The sequence below is a fragment of the Vombatus ursinus genome, unplaced genomic scaffold (genome assembly GCF_900497805.2).
Source record: "Vombatus ursinus unplaced genomic scaffold, bare-nosed wombat genome assembly UNPS02014830.1, whole genome shotgun sequence".
Taxonomy (NCBI): Eukaryota; Metazoa; Chordata; class Mammalia; order Diprotodontia; family Vombatidae; genus Vombatus; species Vombatus ursinus.
The window spans coordinates 4066235-4078944 of NW_020954608.1; the positions used below are offsets into that span (position 1 = coordinate 4066235).

Sequence of the window (12710 nt, forward strand, 5' to 3'; positions counted from 1 at the left end):
CCATTGGGTGACTAAAGTGAAATATGGGCTGATTTACTGAGAGACCACGGTATTTCAGGAGACATCAAGATGTCAAGTTCAAATATAAGGGGTGGGGCAGAATGGAAGATTTTGAGCTATGTATTAAACTCTGTGAGAAAGGGAAAGAGTGACTAGGGAACTGGTAGCTTCTAAAAACAAGGATCTTGATGGGTGACACAGATAGATGGAGTGAACTTCAATAGGGGAGATGTTACTCAATGACAGAAGGCCTGGAAGTAGCAATGAGTAGCCAGGAGTCTACTGGCTCCAGTTCCTGGACAAGTGGGTAGAGGATATGAGAAAAGCAACACCCTGTACTGAAGGGGGTGGCCAAAGATACAGTGCCTCTGGAAGGGAACCAAGTTTCCATGTGTGTAAGAAAAAGGAAAGAATGAAGAGGAATAAATTTAGGATGAAAGGAAGTTTTACCATAGAGGGGGAAGGATCCAAAGTACACAATTTCAGGGACAGATTGAAAAGGATAGAAACAAGGGAAGGAAGAGGTCTGAGCTAGATAGAGATAAGAGAGAAGGGAACATCAAATGGAGGGAGGTTTTGCTTGGGCAAATAATGACTGAATCAGGGATGGAAGAGTTGGGAATTTGTTAGTAATAGGATTAGGAAAGTACCAGTTGACTTCCCACCCCTACATCCTATAATGATGAAGGACAACATCTATTCTGGGGAGCAGGGAAATTAGGGTAGGTATGTTGGATACCTGGTGGTTGGACTCCTCTCCTCCCCACCCGTCCTTGCAATCACATTTAATTCCAATTCCTTTACTTCATCCTAAAATGTACACCCAGGAGATACCCTATACATAGAGTGTGTACTTGGCTCCCATTCAGGCCTGGTGTCCTCACGGTGATTTTGGAGTCCCAACAGTAAAGGATTTTGTATCTGAGGCCCCTTGATGGAGTCTGACAGTGAAAAGTGAATTCGATATTTACAGAAGCCTGGGGCATTTTTTTTTTAGTGACTCAGGACAGAGTTAGTACTACTTGCCGTAACATGGTAATAGCTTTTGTGTCAAGGAGGCTTCCAGTTTTCGAGAGAGGCTGGGCCCCTGGGTCCAGTGATGGCAAAGGATTGAGCAGTTTTGAGGGCCAGGCCTTAGTGTCTGCTTTAGACCCCACGTTCCTGGGCTCTGTGTGTTGAGGAGAGCTAAGGTTTTTTATGTTCTTAGATAGTAATGGCAGGTGGTACTTGATGACCCAGGGCCTAGTAGATTCTACCATCATAGGACCAAGAAGCTACCTTAAAGAGTGTTCCTCAGGGTTTACACAGACAGGAAACAGAGGGATCTCATACCTACACTCTGCTAGAGCTCTAGTCCCTGAATTTTACCCCCTCCTCCTAACAGTCCCTGTTGGGATTCCTGGTCCAGTTGGAACTCTGAGCACATATTTCTCTGAAAAAAACTAAGGGTCCTTGAGGACAAGAACTGTCATTTTTTATTTTAGTATACTTAGCACTTAGCAGAGAGTCTTGCATGTAATGGGCAACTGATGAATACTTGTTGAATTGTGCTATATATGGTGGTTTTTATGGTGGGTTCTAATGGCATACTGTCATATATATTATGGATTAAATTGGCTTTTGTGGGCTGGCCTGGAAATAGAATTACTGTTTACAACATTGTATACCAAAAAGATACATTTTGGGTTTCAAACACCTGATTTACATAATTTTGCAACCAATTCATTAGTTGGGAACTACTTGAATTTGGGAATTGTTTAATTAGTGAAATGGCAAAGTAAGTATGTGGACACATATTAATTTTTTAAAGCTTGTAGAAGGAAAAAGAGAACTTTAGTCCATTTGTTCCAACTAGGTGATAGAGACATTTTGCTTCCCCAAAAAGAAGCCTACATATGTCTCTTTCTATTCGAGAAATAGATCAGTCTTTTCCTGAAACATGTTTGCCCGATTTGCACTTATGATTTTCATGTTCCTCAAGGAATAGGTTATTTTCTTCAAATATTTTATTCTTCAGTCTTGAGCATGTGTTGTAATTTATGCCCTAATTCTTTTGTATCCATGGGGAAAGTAAAACGAATGAAAAAAACTTTCTCTATTTTATGAGGGGGGGTGTTTGTGTTTAAATGGAATAAAACTTTTTCAGTCCTTTCTGAGTTCCTTCCATCCTAATTGAACTTCACCATTCTCATCTCTTCATTCTTCATCACATCTGGGAGGTTTGCACAATTCGAACGCTGGCCAGAGCATGAGGATCCACAGGTTACCCTCCTTGTTAGCTGGAACTGCTGTCCTAGCCAGCCTGTATAGTATCAATCCATGCTCCAGCGATTCCCACTCCCACACAGTCTGAGCCTTCTAAAGAACCTCCCAGGTTTTCTACTTCATTTCACGCCTAAACAAGAGGGTCAAACCAGTGTTCATCTACTTTAAGCCCTCCAGTGATGATACCTAATGAGGTAGTCCACTTCTCTTTGTAGTAGCTCTAATAGTTAAGAATTTTTACTTTATATTAGCTCTAAATTTGCCTCTCTGCCACCCCTTCTTGTGCCTTGGATGTCCTCTATGCCTGCAGTGCTCTGCTTTCTCACCTTCCCCTCTGACTTCCTTTAGAACTCAATTCAAATCCCACCTTCCGAAGGAGACCTAGTCTGCCTCTCTTTTCCTCCCTTACTTCCCCTTTTCCCTTGCTCCCAGCTGCTAATGCCTTTTATATATATATTTTGTTGTTGTTTAGTCATTTCAGCAAAGTGGATAGAGTGCCAGACTTGGAGTCAGGAAGAGGTATCTTCTTGAGTTCGAATCTAGTCTCAAACACTTCCTAGCTATGTGACCCTGGACAAATCATCTAAACCTGTTTACCTTGGTTTCTTCATCTATAAAATGAGTTGGAGAAGGAAATGGCAAACCACTGTAGCATCTTTGCCAAGAAAACCCCAAATGAGGTCACAAAGAATCAGACATGACTAAATCAACTAAATAACAACAAATGAGTTACATTGACACTAGGGGCTGTGTAACAGTGGATAGAGTGATGGACTTGGAATCAGGGCAGTCTAAATCTTTGGGTCTCATTTCAGACACTTGATATCTTTGTGACACTGGACAAATCACTTAACCTATCTCTAAGTCAGTTTTGTCATCTGTAAAATGGGGATAATAACATTTACTTCACAAGATTGTGGCGGGGTCAAATGAGATAATGCCTGAAAGGCTATTAGCAAACCTTAAGGCACTATGTCAATGTTAACTATTAATATTGTTACTCTGATTCAAAGTACTGTTATGCCCTCTGAAAGATCTAGAGTAATAAGTTGTGAGTGAAAGGAATGACTGATATAAACATTTTTCAATTCTATTCAGTATAGCAAGTAAATTACACTAACATTTTAAGGGGAAATTATTATAACCTTTTGATTACAATGATAAATTGTGGCCCCTACCTTTGATCAGGTTGGGAACTTTTGGAGAAATGGGAAAAGAATCGGCAGAATAAGATAGTGGATAGCACTAAAACCAGGGTACATACCTTACAAAATGACAACATCATAATTTCCTCCAAGTTGGCTGGAAATTTCTCCATATAAAAGAAAGTCTTACATATAGCCATGTGGTTTTTAAGGTACTATTTTAATGAATGTGTTTTCCTTTAACTTTCAGAAGCTGCTTATACTCTCCTCTTATACGATGAGTTACTGGAATGGTCTGATCGGCCCCTCAGGGAATTTTTAACCTACCCCATGCAAACAGAGTGGCAACGCAAGGAATACCTTCACCTCACCATCATTCAGAACTTTGACAGAGGCAAAGTAAGTGGCAGTGACCGGTCGTGTGTCTTTTGGTAATAACTAGAAAGTTTGAGAAGATAACAACACCACCTTTAAGTTCATTGAGGAGCTTTAGGAGCCATCTCAGTGTAGTAGACAGTCAGCCTCAGGGTCAAGAAGACCTGGCCGGCTTCAAGGCCCAACAATACAGGCTGTATGACTTGGGGTAGTCCGTTAACCTCAGTGTCTGAGGCAATTCTATAGGACAAATCAGTTGTAGAATAGCTACTGTTCTACTTTGGTAGAGGGATACTCTTCATTGGAGAAGTTTCCTTCAAGGAAATCACTAGTCAGATATATATTTTTTTAATGTCACTTCTTAACTTTCTTCTGCAAAATCCTCTATGTGTCCTCATTATCTGCAGCAGGGGTGGGGAACCTCTGGCCTCGAGACCGCATGTAGCCCTGGAGATCCTCAAATGCGACCCTTTGACTGAATCTAAACTTCACAGAACAAATCCCCCTTAATAAAAAGATTTGTTCTGTAAAACTTGGACTCAGTCAAAAGGCTGTGCCCAAGGACCTAGAAGGCCACATGTGGCCTCAAGGCTCCAGGTTCACTGTCCCTGATCTGGAGTATCCAATTTACTATCCTCCTGCCTTTTGAGAGTTTTGACAATCAACTATTTTCAGTTGGTTGTTTTTTAATTTTTGTTTTTAATTTCTGACCCTAGCCCAGTTTCCTCATTGTAATAATAATGATGATTAAAAACAATAATAGCTAATTTATTTTTGTATGTGTGTGGTTACTATGTGCCAAGCACTGTGCTAAGTGCTTTACTATTATCTTAGTTGATGTTCACAACAACCCTCAGAGGCAGGTGCTATTATTATCTTCATTTTACAGGTAAGGAAACTGAGTCAAACAGAGAACTAAAGTGACTTGCCTAGGGTCACACGGCTAATAATTATCTTAGGACAAATTTGAACTCACATCTTCATGACTCTAGGTCCAATACTGTATCTATTACACCACCTACCTGCTCTTAAAAATGTTCTGTAACATATGTCAATTTGTTGTAACTAGAGTTAAGTAAAATTTAAAATTATTGGAAATTCTGCAACATTACAATGTGCAATGGAAAAAGTATTGAATTTAGAGACAAAGGAGACATGGGTTTGGATCTTAGCTCCTCTACTTACTACCTTTGTAATTGTGGAAAAGTAACCCCAGTGGACCTCAGTTTCTTCATCTATAAAATGAGGTAGTTGAATTGTAGGACTTGTACAGTCCCTTTTAGTTCTAAATCTATAACCCTCTGACCACAAAACCAAGATGAAGAATCTTTGATCAACTCATTTGTCTTAATATATCTTTTCAGTTTCCTTTCATTTGGCCAGTTCATGTGGAATGAGTAAAGAGTTCAGAATTTCTTCATCATAGGACCTGGATTCAAAGTGTGTGACTTTAAGCAGCTCATTCGACCTCTCTCCTGATCTGTACAATGAGGAGATTGACCTTCATGATCTCTAAGATCCCTAAATATGTTATCCTGTGATCTATAAGTTGGCATTTACCATGAGGTTTTTATGTTTTAACTGAGCATTCAGATCCTTCAGTGACAGGTCCTTTATATGTATCTAGTTTGAGATTAGGGGAAAGCCAGAGACCTGTAATTCTACTGTATATCATAGTTCTGTCAAAAAAGTATAATGTGATATATCTCAAAATTTAAAACAAGGAAAATGCTTCTTTCCTATTCTGCCTTTTTACCATAGTAAACAGCCTTGATATCCAGTTATCTTGGCAGTGAAAGAAATCCCTCTGTGCCGTTCCACAGTCAGGTCTCTCACCTGTTGAGTTAATTGCTGGTCACAAATTCAGTTTTATCTCTGGCTGCTTGTATTAAGCCATTCCCAGGAGTTTGTGTTAGATCAAAGCATCTATGCAGTGCTGTGGCCAGCAAATAGCCAAAGTTGGTGGGTGTTGTGTTAATGCCTCAGGATCTGGGAGTACAATTTGGGTAATTGAGGAGGAAGGGGTAGCCATCGTGGTTCCATCAGGAGGGAGTAATTGCTCCTTGGTGGTCAGCAGTAATCACCCCTCAGCAACTAGGGCCTATTTCCTCTCCCCTCTCTGGCCACTATTGAATTGAAATTCTGATGAAGACTACATGGATATGCAACTGAAATGACAGCTGAAAAAATTGTTTCTGCATTCAAAACTAGTAGATGCTGCTGCTGAGACTTTAATCTGTTTTTTTCTCCTTGATCACGAAAGCTTTTTAATACTTTACAGGCATCTGGGATTTTTAACCACACATACACACACACACAGAGGAATTGTTGGGGGTGGAGGGAGGTCAATATTTTCACAGGAACATGGCAAAGATTAACAAAGAGTCTTTTTTTTTGTATGTGTGGAAGTGAGGTGTCTAAACCTGTGTGTGATTTCACTGGTGTGAGGAACACCCAGTGTAGAAACTTCCTCCATTTTTGCAGATTGACAGTTCTTTTCTAACTACAGTCTTAGGTGTTTGGGGTATTAAGAGGTTAAATGACTTGCCCATGGTCACGTAGTAAGTATGTGGCAGAGGAGGATTTGACCACAGTCTTCCTGACTTCAAGACCAGCCTTCTTTGCCCTATCTCTCCTGACTCTCATGCAGGGAATGTACTGTTAAATGTATAACAACCTGCCCTCTGGGGGGGAAAATGTGCACATGACACACATTTGAGTTTAATCCACATCATTAACATTTTCTCTGTTATTTTCTTAAATCCAGACAATCAGCAAAACTATCGAGCCCTGATTTGTAATCTTTGCCAATTTCTAAGGTGTGAATGCTCATAGTGGAAATTTAACAACTAGGTGGAGCCGATTCAAGCTGGCTCCAGTACACCCCTGCAAGGCATAATGTTCTCCAGTGATAAAAATTAATCTGTGATCTAGGCAATCTGGAATTTCCAAAGGAGTATGTTATAACTAAGAGGTGTAAGTTACATGGCATGGTAGCCAAATTGTTTTTATGTCATCTCGTTGTCCACAGTGTTGGGAGAATGGCATTATCCTGTGCCGGAAGATTGCAGAGCAGTATGAAAGCTATTATGACTACAGAAACCTGAGCAAGATGCGGGTAATGTACCTGGTCAGGTCTAATCAAGGGGTTAAGGCAGCATCTTTTTCAATTGGTTTTCTGAAGGACATTTGTGAAATTAGATTTCACTTGCAATATTGCAAATGTTGCTTAAAAATGTTTTTGGACTGTTTCCTTGTGAAATATGCACTGGAATTGAAAACAGCAAATGGAGCTACCTGATTATTTTTGTAGACCTCCAATTTGATTAGTTGGGGAGGGGAGGGTTGGGGATCATTAGTACATGATCTATTCTTGTACACTAAATCTTCAGCACTTAATCTATCCTATGGGTGAGATTATGGGCTTTTATAAAAAATGCTTTTCAGACTCTCACAAGGCAATAAATATACATATATATTTCTCTGTTACAAAAATCTGCCAAGCAGAGCATTGGAAACTGTTAAGTTAATCCAATTAATATTGAACTGGGCTCTTCTTATGGAGGAGTAAACTTTTGTTAGTTTTGTTATTGAGCTGGGATGGTGGTTCTTGACCCCAGAGAAGAACATGTTTTTCAATGTAGTACATTATGCTGGCTCTGTCAGGCCTTGGAGTTTGAGATTCAGATTTTGGGTTGTTGCTATTTGGCACCTTGTACCTGCAGCAGAAGTGAGGGTTACAATATTGAGTCATAGTGGCCTGAGGGTGCCATAGTTGCTAAGATTTTTTTTTAAACTCAAAGCATTAAACATCACTCTTGCTGCTCCGTGGAGTATCATCCACAGAGAAAAAGCTTTCACATGCAATAATAGTTTTACTATGGAAACCCTTGTGTTGCTAAAACCATAAATGGGAAACTTTATGCATTTTGTAAATGCCTCATGGTTTCAATGTTATCAAAGTTATACTTAAAGGCTTTCTGCGCACAGGGGGCTTAATATATTGGATTCTTTTATATTAGAATTGTTGCCACAAAACTATCTAGTTTAAGGAAAGCTTGCATCCTCTGGAGTGAAAAGTTGACTATCTGTAGGGCTGAAATCCACAATCATGTACACCAGACCATCAAATTGTACATCACATACAAGTGTAATTTATTATTCACAGAAATAACTGGATTCACTTGTGTTTTGAAAGATCCATTCCATGCCCTCCCCCCCCCAAAAAAAAACCTACTCCAATTTTCTGGCATTTCCCTCACTAGTGAATTCCAGGAGACTAAAAAGACATGGGAAATTGGTCTCTTGAGTTCTGAGTGAATAGGCATTGTTTGATTTAAAATGTAAAAGGTTTTCATTTTGACATTCCATATTAACCTATGTTTCATTGTGAATAATGCATTGCGTGATTGTGTTGTGAATGAATAGAAAGAATTCAATGGAACTTGCGGATACATTTCACCCAAGAACACAAAGAAGTATATGAAAACCATCTTTCTGGAAATTAAACTAAGAAGTTCAAATGTTCAGGAAACAGTAGCCTCTGTCAATTATCAGTGTTAAAAACCAGCCAAAAATGTTTAAAGGTTTTCTTTGTGCTTTTTCAGATGATGGAAGCCTCTTTATATGACAAGATCATGGACCAACAACGTCTTGAACCAGAGTTTTTTAGAGTTGGATTTTATGGGAAAAAATTTCCATTTTTCTTGAGAGTGAGTACATGGGGTTTTTAGTTTTCTTTCATATTTCCAACACCAATTCCTCCAGTTAGGAGGACTCAAGCATTTTAGAACTGCTTTGCTCTTTCTGAAAATGTTAGAAAATCCTTGGATTATCTTTTTTATCTTTTTAAGCTAGAAATCCAATAATAATCTGCAATAGCATAGATTTAGAATTACTTAAATCCATCAGAACAAGGATTAGCTCTCCTATCTAGATTTATTGCAGGTTATTATTGGATATACTGTGTTGTATAATTATAGTTGTTTCCTCTTTTTAGTCTTATGCACCTATGTTTCTAGTTAACACAGTTAATGCTGCAATTTTTATAATGGCAGTATTAGGGGTAGGAGATGGAATTAGTGGAAACATATCAAAAAGGTGTAGTAGTTCTACGTCTTGGAATGTGAACCTGGAGGAAAGAGGATTGTTTTGTGAAAGAAGAAGTCAGCACTATACCAACAATGAAATTCCTACTGGTTACTACTAATTACTATTTTCTACAAAATAAATTGTTCATAAAGTATATGTTCATAAAGAAAGTTCTAATTATATAATACTAATGAATAAGACACTGGGCTCCATTCTCTGTCTTTCTTATGTTAGTGCCAAGAAATGAATGAAAAATTGAAAGTAGAGCCACTATGTGGCATTAAATGAAATACAAGTATTTTGATACCCAAGCCCACAGTTTTAGGGAAAATAGGACCAAATAATTTTAACCTTAAATCTTTAATGCTTAAAGATGTTAGTATTAATGGTACCCCAAATTTTACTTTGTATCTGAACGTACACTTGGCAATATGAGGATGGAGAAGTAAAAGAGGAAGGGATGGAAATAGAATTCATCTTAAAAGTTTCATACTCCAAAATTCCAGTCAGGTCAAGCAAAATGTTTTGTTTAGCCAGTTCATGTACGGTGAGTTTGGTAACTCATCGACCATACATCCAAATGATTGATTGAATTTCTTTATTGAAATGCTTTCTACACCAAGATGCTTTGGCATCACTTAGTCTTTGGTTTTCATTTTACTTTAATAACAGAGCATTTCTATATTTTGAGACATAGGCAAAATCTGAGGACCAAGAAGTAAGATTAGTCCAACTCAGTACATAATTTAACTTTCAAAAAGAATGAAATTGCTGTCAAAAGAAACTACTTGTATTGAGTTCAAAAACAATAAAGTTAACATGTCAGCATTTTGAAAGTAGAGTCTTTATTAGCAAGCATGTGGGACGGTGGTCCCTATATATTGAAGGGTCTACATAACTAACACACACGCACACACACACACACACCTGAGACACTTTACAAGACAATGCCAAGACTTAAATGCTATGTACTGAATCATAAAGGGTGGTTGTATTTAAAATGGGAAGTAAAAGAAAAGAAACAATTTTCCCCGTCTCTCACCATTTTAACCTGGGATCTCTGCCCAGGACATCCTAGCTCAATATCTATGAAGTATAATGTGAACCACCCTAGGTATCTAGTAAGCACAATTAATGTCAATTAAAGAGGCAATAAGAAAGATCTGTAAGAGGTATGAGTCATTAATTTTCAAAGGCAGTTTAGCAAATTAGAAAACTGCATCAGTTAATAGAATAAATTTCATTAAATAAGTCCCTTGAAAATGCTTTATCCAGGGTATATATCAATTTCTAAATCATTTCTCTTTTTAAAAACGTTTCTTGCATACTAATGTGATTTTTTACTGAACAATAGGAAAGTGTTACCCTCTGTTGGCTAAAAATGTGAACTGCAGGACTACTCTTCAAGAATTAGTGTTTCAGATGTTCTATCCATTTGCCTTCAAAAAGAACTTCTTTCTCTTTCCTGATAAGACAATGAAAACTATAAAATATATGCAACAACTATTTTTTATTATGGAAAATAGCTTAACAAATATGACTGTCATAACAGAAGCTTTACTTTCTCTGGAGTTATTGTGACATGAAATATAACACATAAAAATGTGTGTATATATATATGTAGAGAGAGAGAATGACACATTTCTCTCTCTCTCTCCATACATATACATACACACATATATATACATATATACACACACATATATACACACATATATATACATACACATACATACATACATATTTTTATATGTATGTATTTGAGGGAAGGTCCTGATATATGACATATGATTAGGGAAGGGAAATTCCAGTGTGGAAATTTCATCAATTAATGCAGGTCAGCAACTTATCTGTAACTTACAGTCTTAGAAGTCATTTTGGGCAATGAGAATTTACATCCCATTGCCAACGTGTCTCAGAGGCATGATATCAATGGACTCTTGACTCTAAATCTGAATGGATTCTTAACTCCACAGCCAGCTTTCCACTCTGCTACATAGTGATTCCATTATACATACTGCCTCTCTCTGTACCAAGATGTAATAGAGCAAAGTCCCAATAGACTGCATTATCACACCAAATAGTAAAGTTAATTTCAGAATTATTTCCTTTTCCCTCATATCCTCATTGAGCTCATAAAGGTTTATTTCTAACTCTCTAAGATTTTACTAAATTGTTGTCTAGCATGTGCAAGAATTGCTTTAAAAAAAAGTTCAGCCATTTAATGATGATGGGTCAGTTTCATTCATACGTCTACGTACGAACCACTAATTGGATACTCTTTGGTAGTGACAATTGGAGACAGGGGAGTATGATCGTTTTTAATCGAGACTGTATCATGACTTAGGGTTATAGAACTTAGAGCTGTATTGGATCTTTGAGATTATCTCATCCAAGTCTCTCATTTTAACTGTGCATGTTCGCATCCAGATTGAATGGATTGGCTTTGCTTTCAAAGTTTCATACTCTGAGCAAATCATGCACTCCTGTAAGAAAGTCTGTAAGACTTGGTATTGTGTATACTAAACACTAAGAGGTCATTTCGGAAGCTGCAAAACAAAATACATGGCATTTAGTTTGCATATTTTAAAATTAGTCCGGCTTCTCATTTTCGGACTAGTACTACTTCATATAATCAAGCTGATGCAAAGATGTCAGTGTTCATTTTAATATTGCTATCCTCATCCATGTAATGGTACTTCAGACATCTTGATAATTTGCTTATTGTTTTATTTTTCTTGCCCTTCCCCCTCTAGAACAAAGAATTTGTTTGCCGAGGGCATGACTATGAAAGGCTGGAAGCTTTCCAGCAACGGATGCTGAATGAGTTCCCACATGCCATTGCTATGCAACATGCCAATCAGCCTGATGAGACCATCTTTCAGGCAGAAGCACAGTGTATCCACACATGCAGAAGGGTGGTGTTCTTGTTAAACGGCACTAGCCATTCACTGCCCAATTTTTTTCCAAGGTTCTTGAGTGGTTGCTCTATTTTTTGGGGGGAGAGGGGAGGTAGGGAGGAAGAGAATGTCTGCATACTATGTCTCTGTGTCTGTGTGTTTCAGTCTCTTTCTGCTCATTTAATTTCACTGGGTTCTTGGCAAACAGTTTCCAGCTGCTCTGTTTTTAAATGATGATTGGAGCTGAAAAGAAATCCTTTATATAGGAAAATCTCCTTTTAATTAAAATTATTCTCCAGCACAGCCATGCTTTTGAAAGCTATTTTAGCAGTTCCTCTTAAAGTGATTTGCTTCCATATTATATAGTGGCAACTAGCTCAATTCAGAGAAAGGATATCACTGTTTATTTGCATAATTCACTATCCCCTTTTTCTTTGGTATTCTCATTTTGAAATGGAGGAATGGGAAAAGGCAGAACAGTCTTTATTAATTGCTATTAAGAGTCTCACCTACCACTGTCTAAAGAATAGTAGATCAACTAGAGTTAGCTAGTAGTTAGAGGCAAAGTTGATTAACTCTGGTACTCTTATCTGACTCACTTAGCCTCAGCGATGAAACTATTATTCTTTAAACCGTTTGGAAGCTTTTTCTGGGTACCCACGAATACCATTTCAAAGCAAAAACCAAAAAAAAAAATAAAGGAAAGGAATAATATTTAGGGATTAAAACTTTTTTTCTTATAATGGCACAAAAGAGAATGCATTTAAATAGAGTTATATCGTGATTGATAAAAACAGGTCAATCATAAACAAAAATCAAATGATAAATTTTAAAAAATCATAAAATACTTATGCCATTGAAACACACACAAAATTTACCCGCCTAGAGCCAGCAGTAGTTGGCTTATGGCCTAACGATTTTAAAAATAATTTCT

The 12710-nt window shown here is 37.7% G+C and overlaps 1 protein-coding gene across 1 annotated transcript in view; it reads left to right on the forward strand.

Moving 5' to 3' along the window:
- Window positions 1-12710, forward strand: part of DOCK4 (dedicator of cytokinesis 4) — a 525552-nt gene that overhangs the window by 484563 nt on the left and 28279 nt on the right. Inside the window, exons 34-37 of the mRNA XM_027838880.1 lie at window positions 3661-3809; window positions 6817-6903; window positions 8393-8497; window positions 11633-11774. Coding sequence (XP_027694681.1) covers window positions 3661-3809; window positions 6817-6903; window positions 8393-8497; window positions 11633-11774 — 483 coding nt within the window. The remainder of the gene's footprint in view (window positions 1-3660; window positions 3810-6816; window positions 6904-8392; window positions 8498-11632; window positions 11775-12710) is intronic.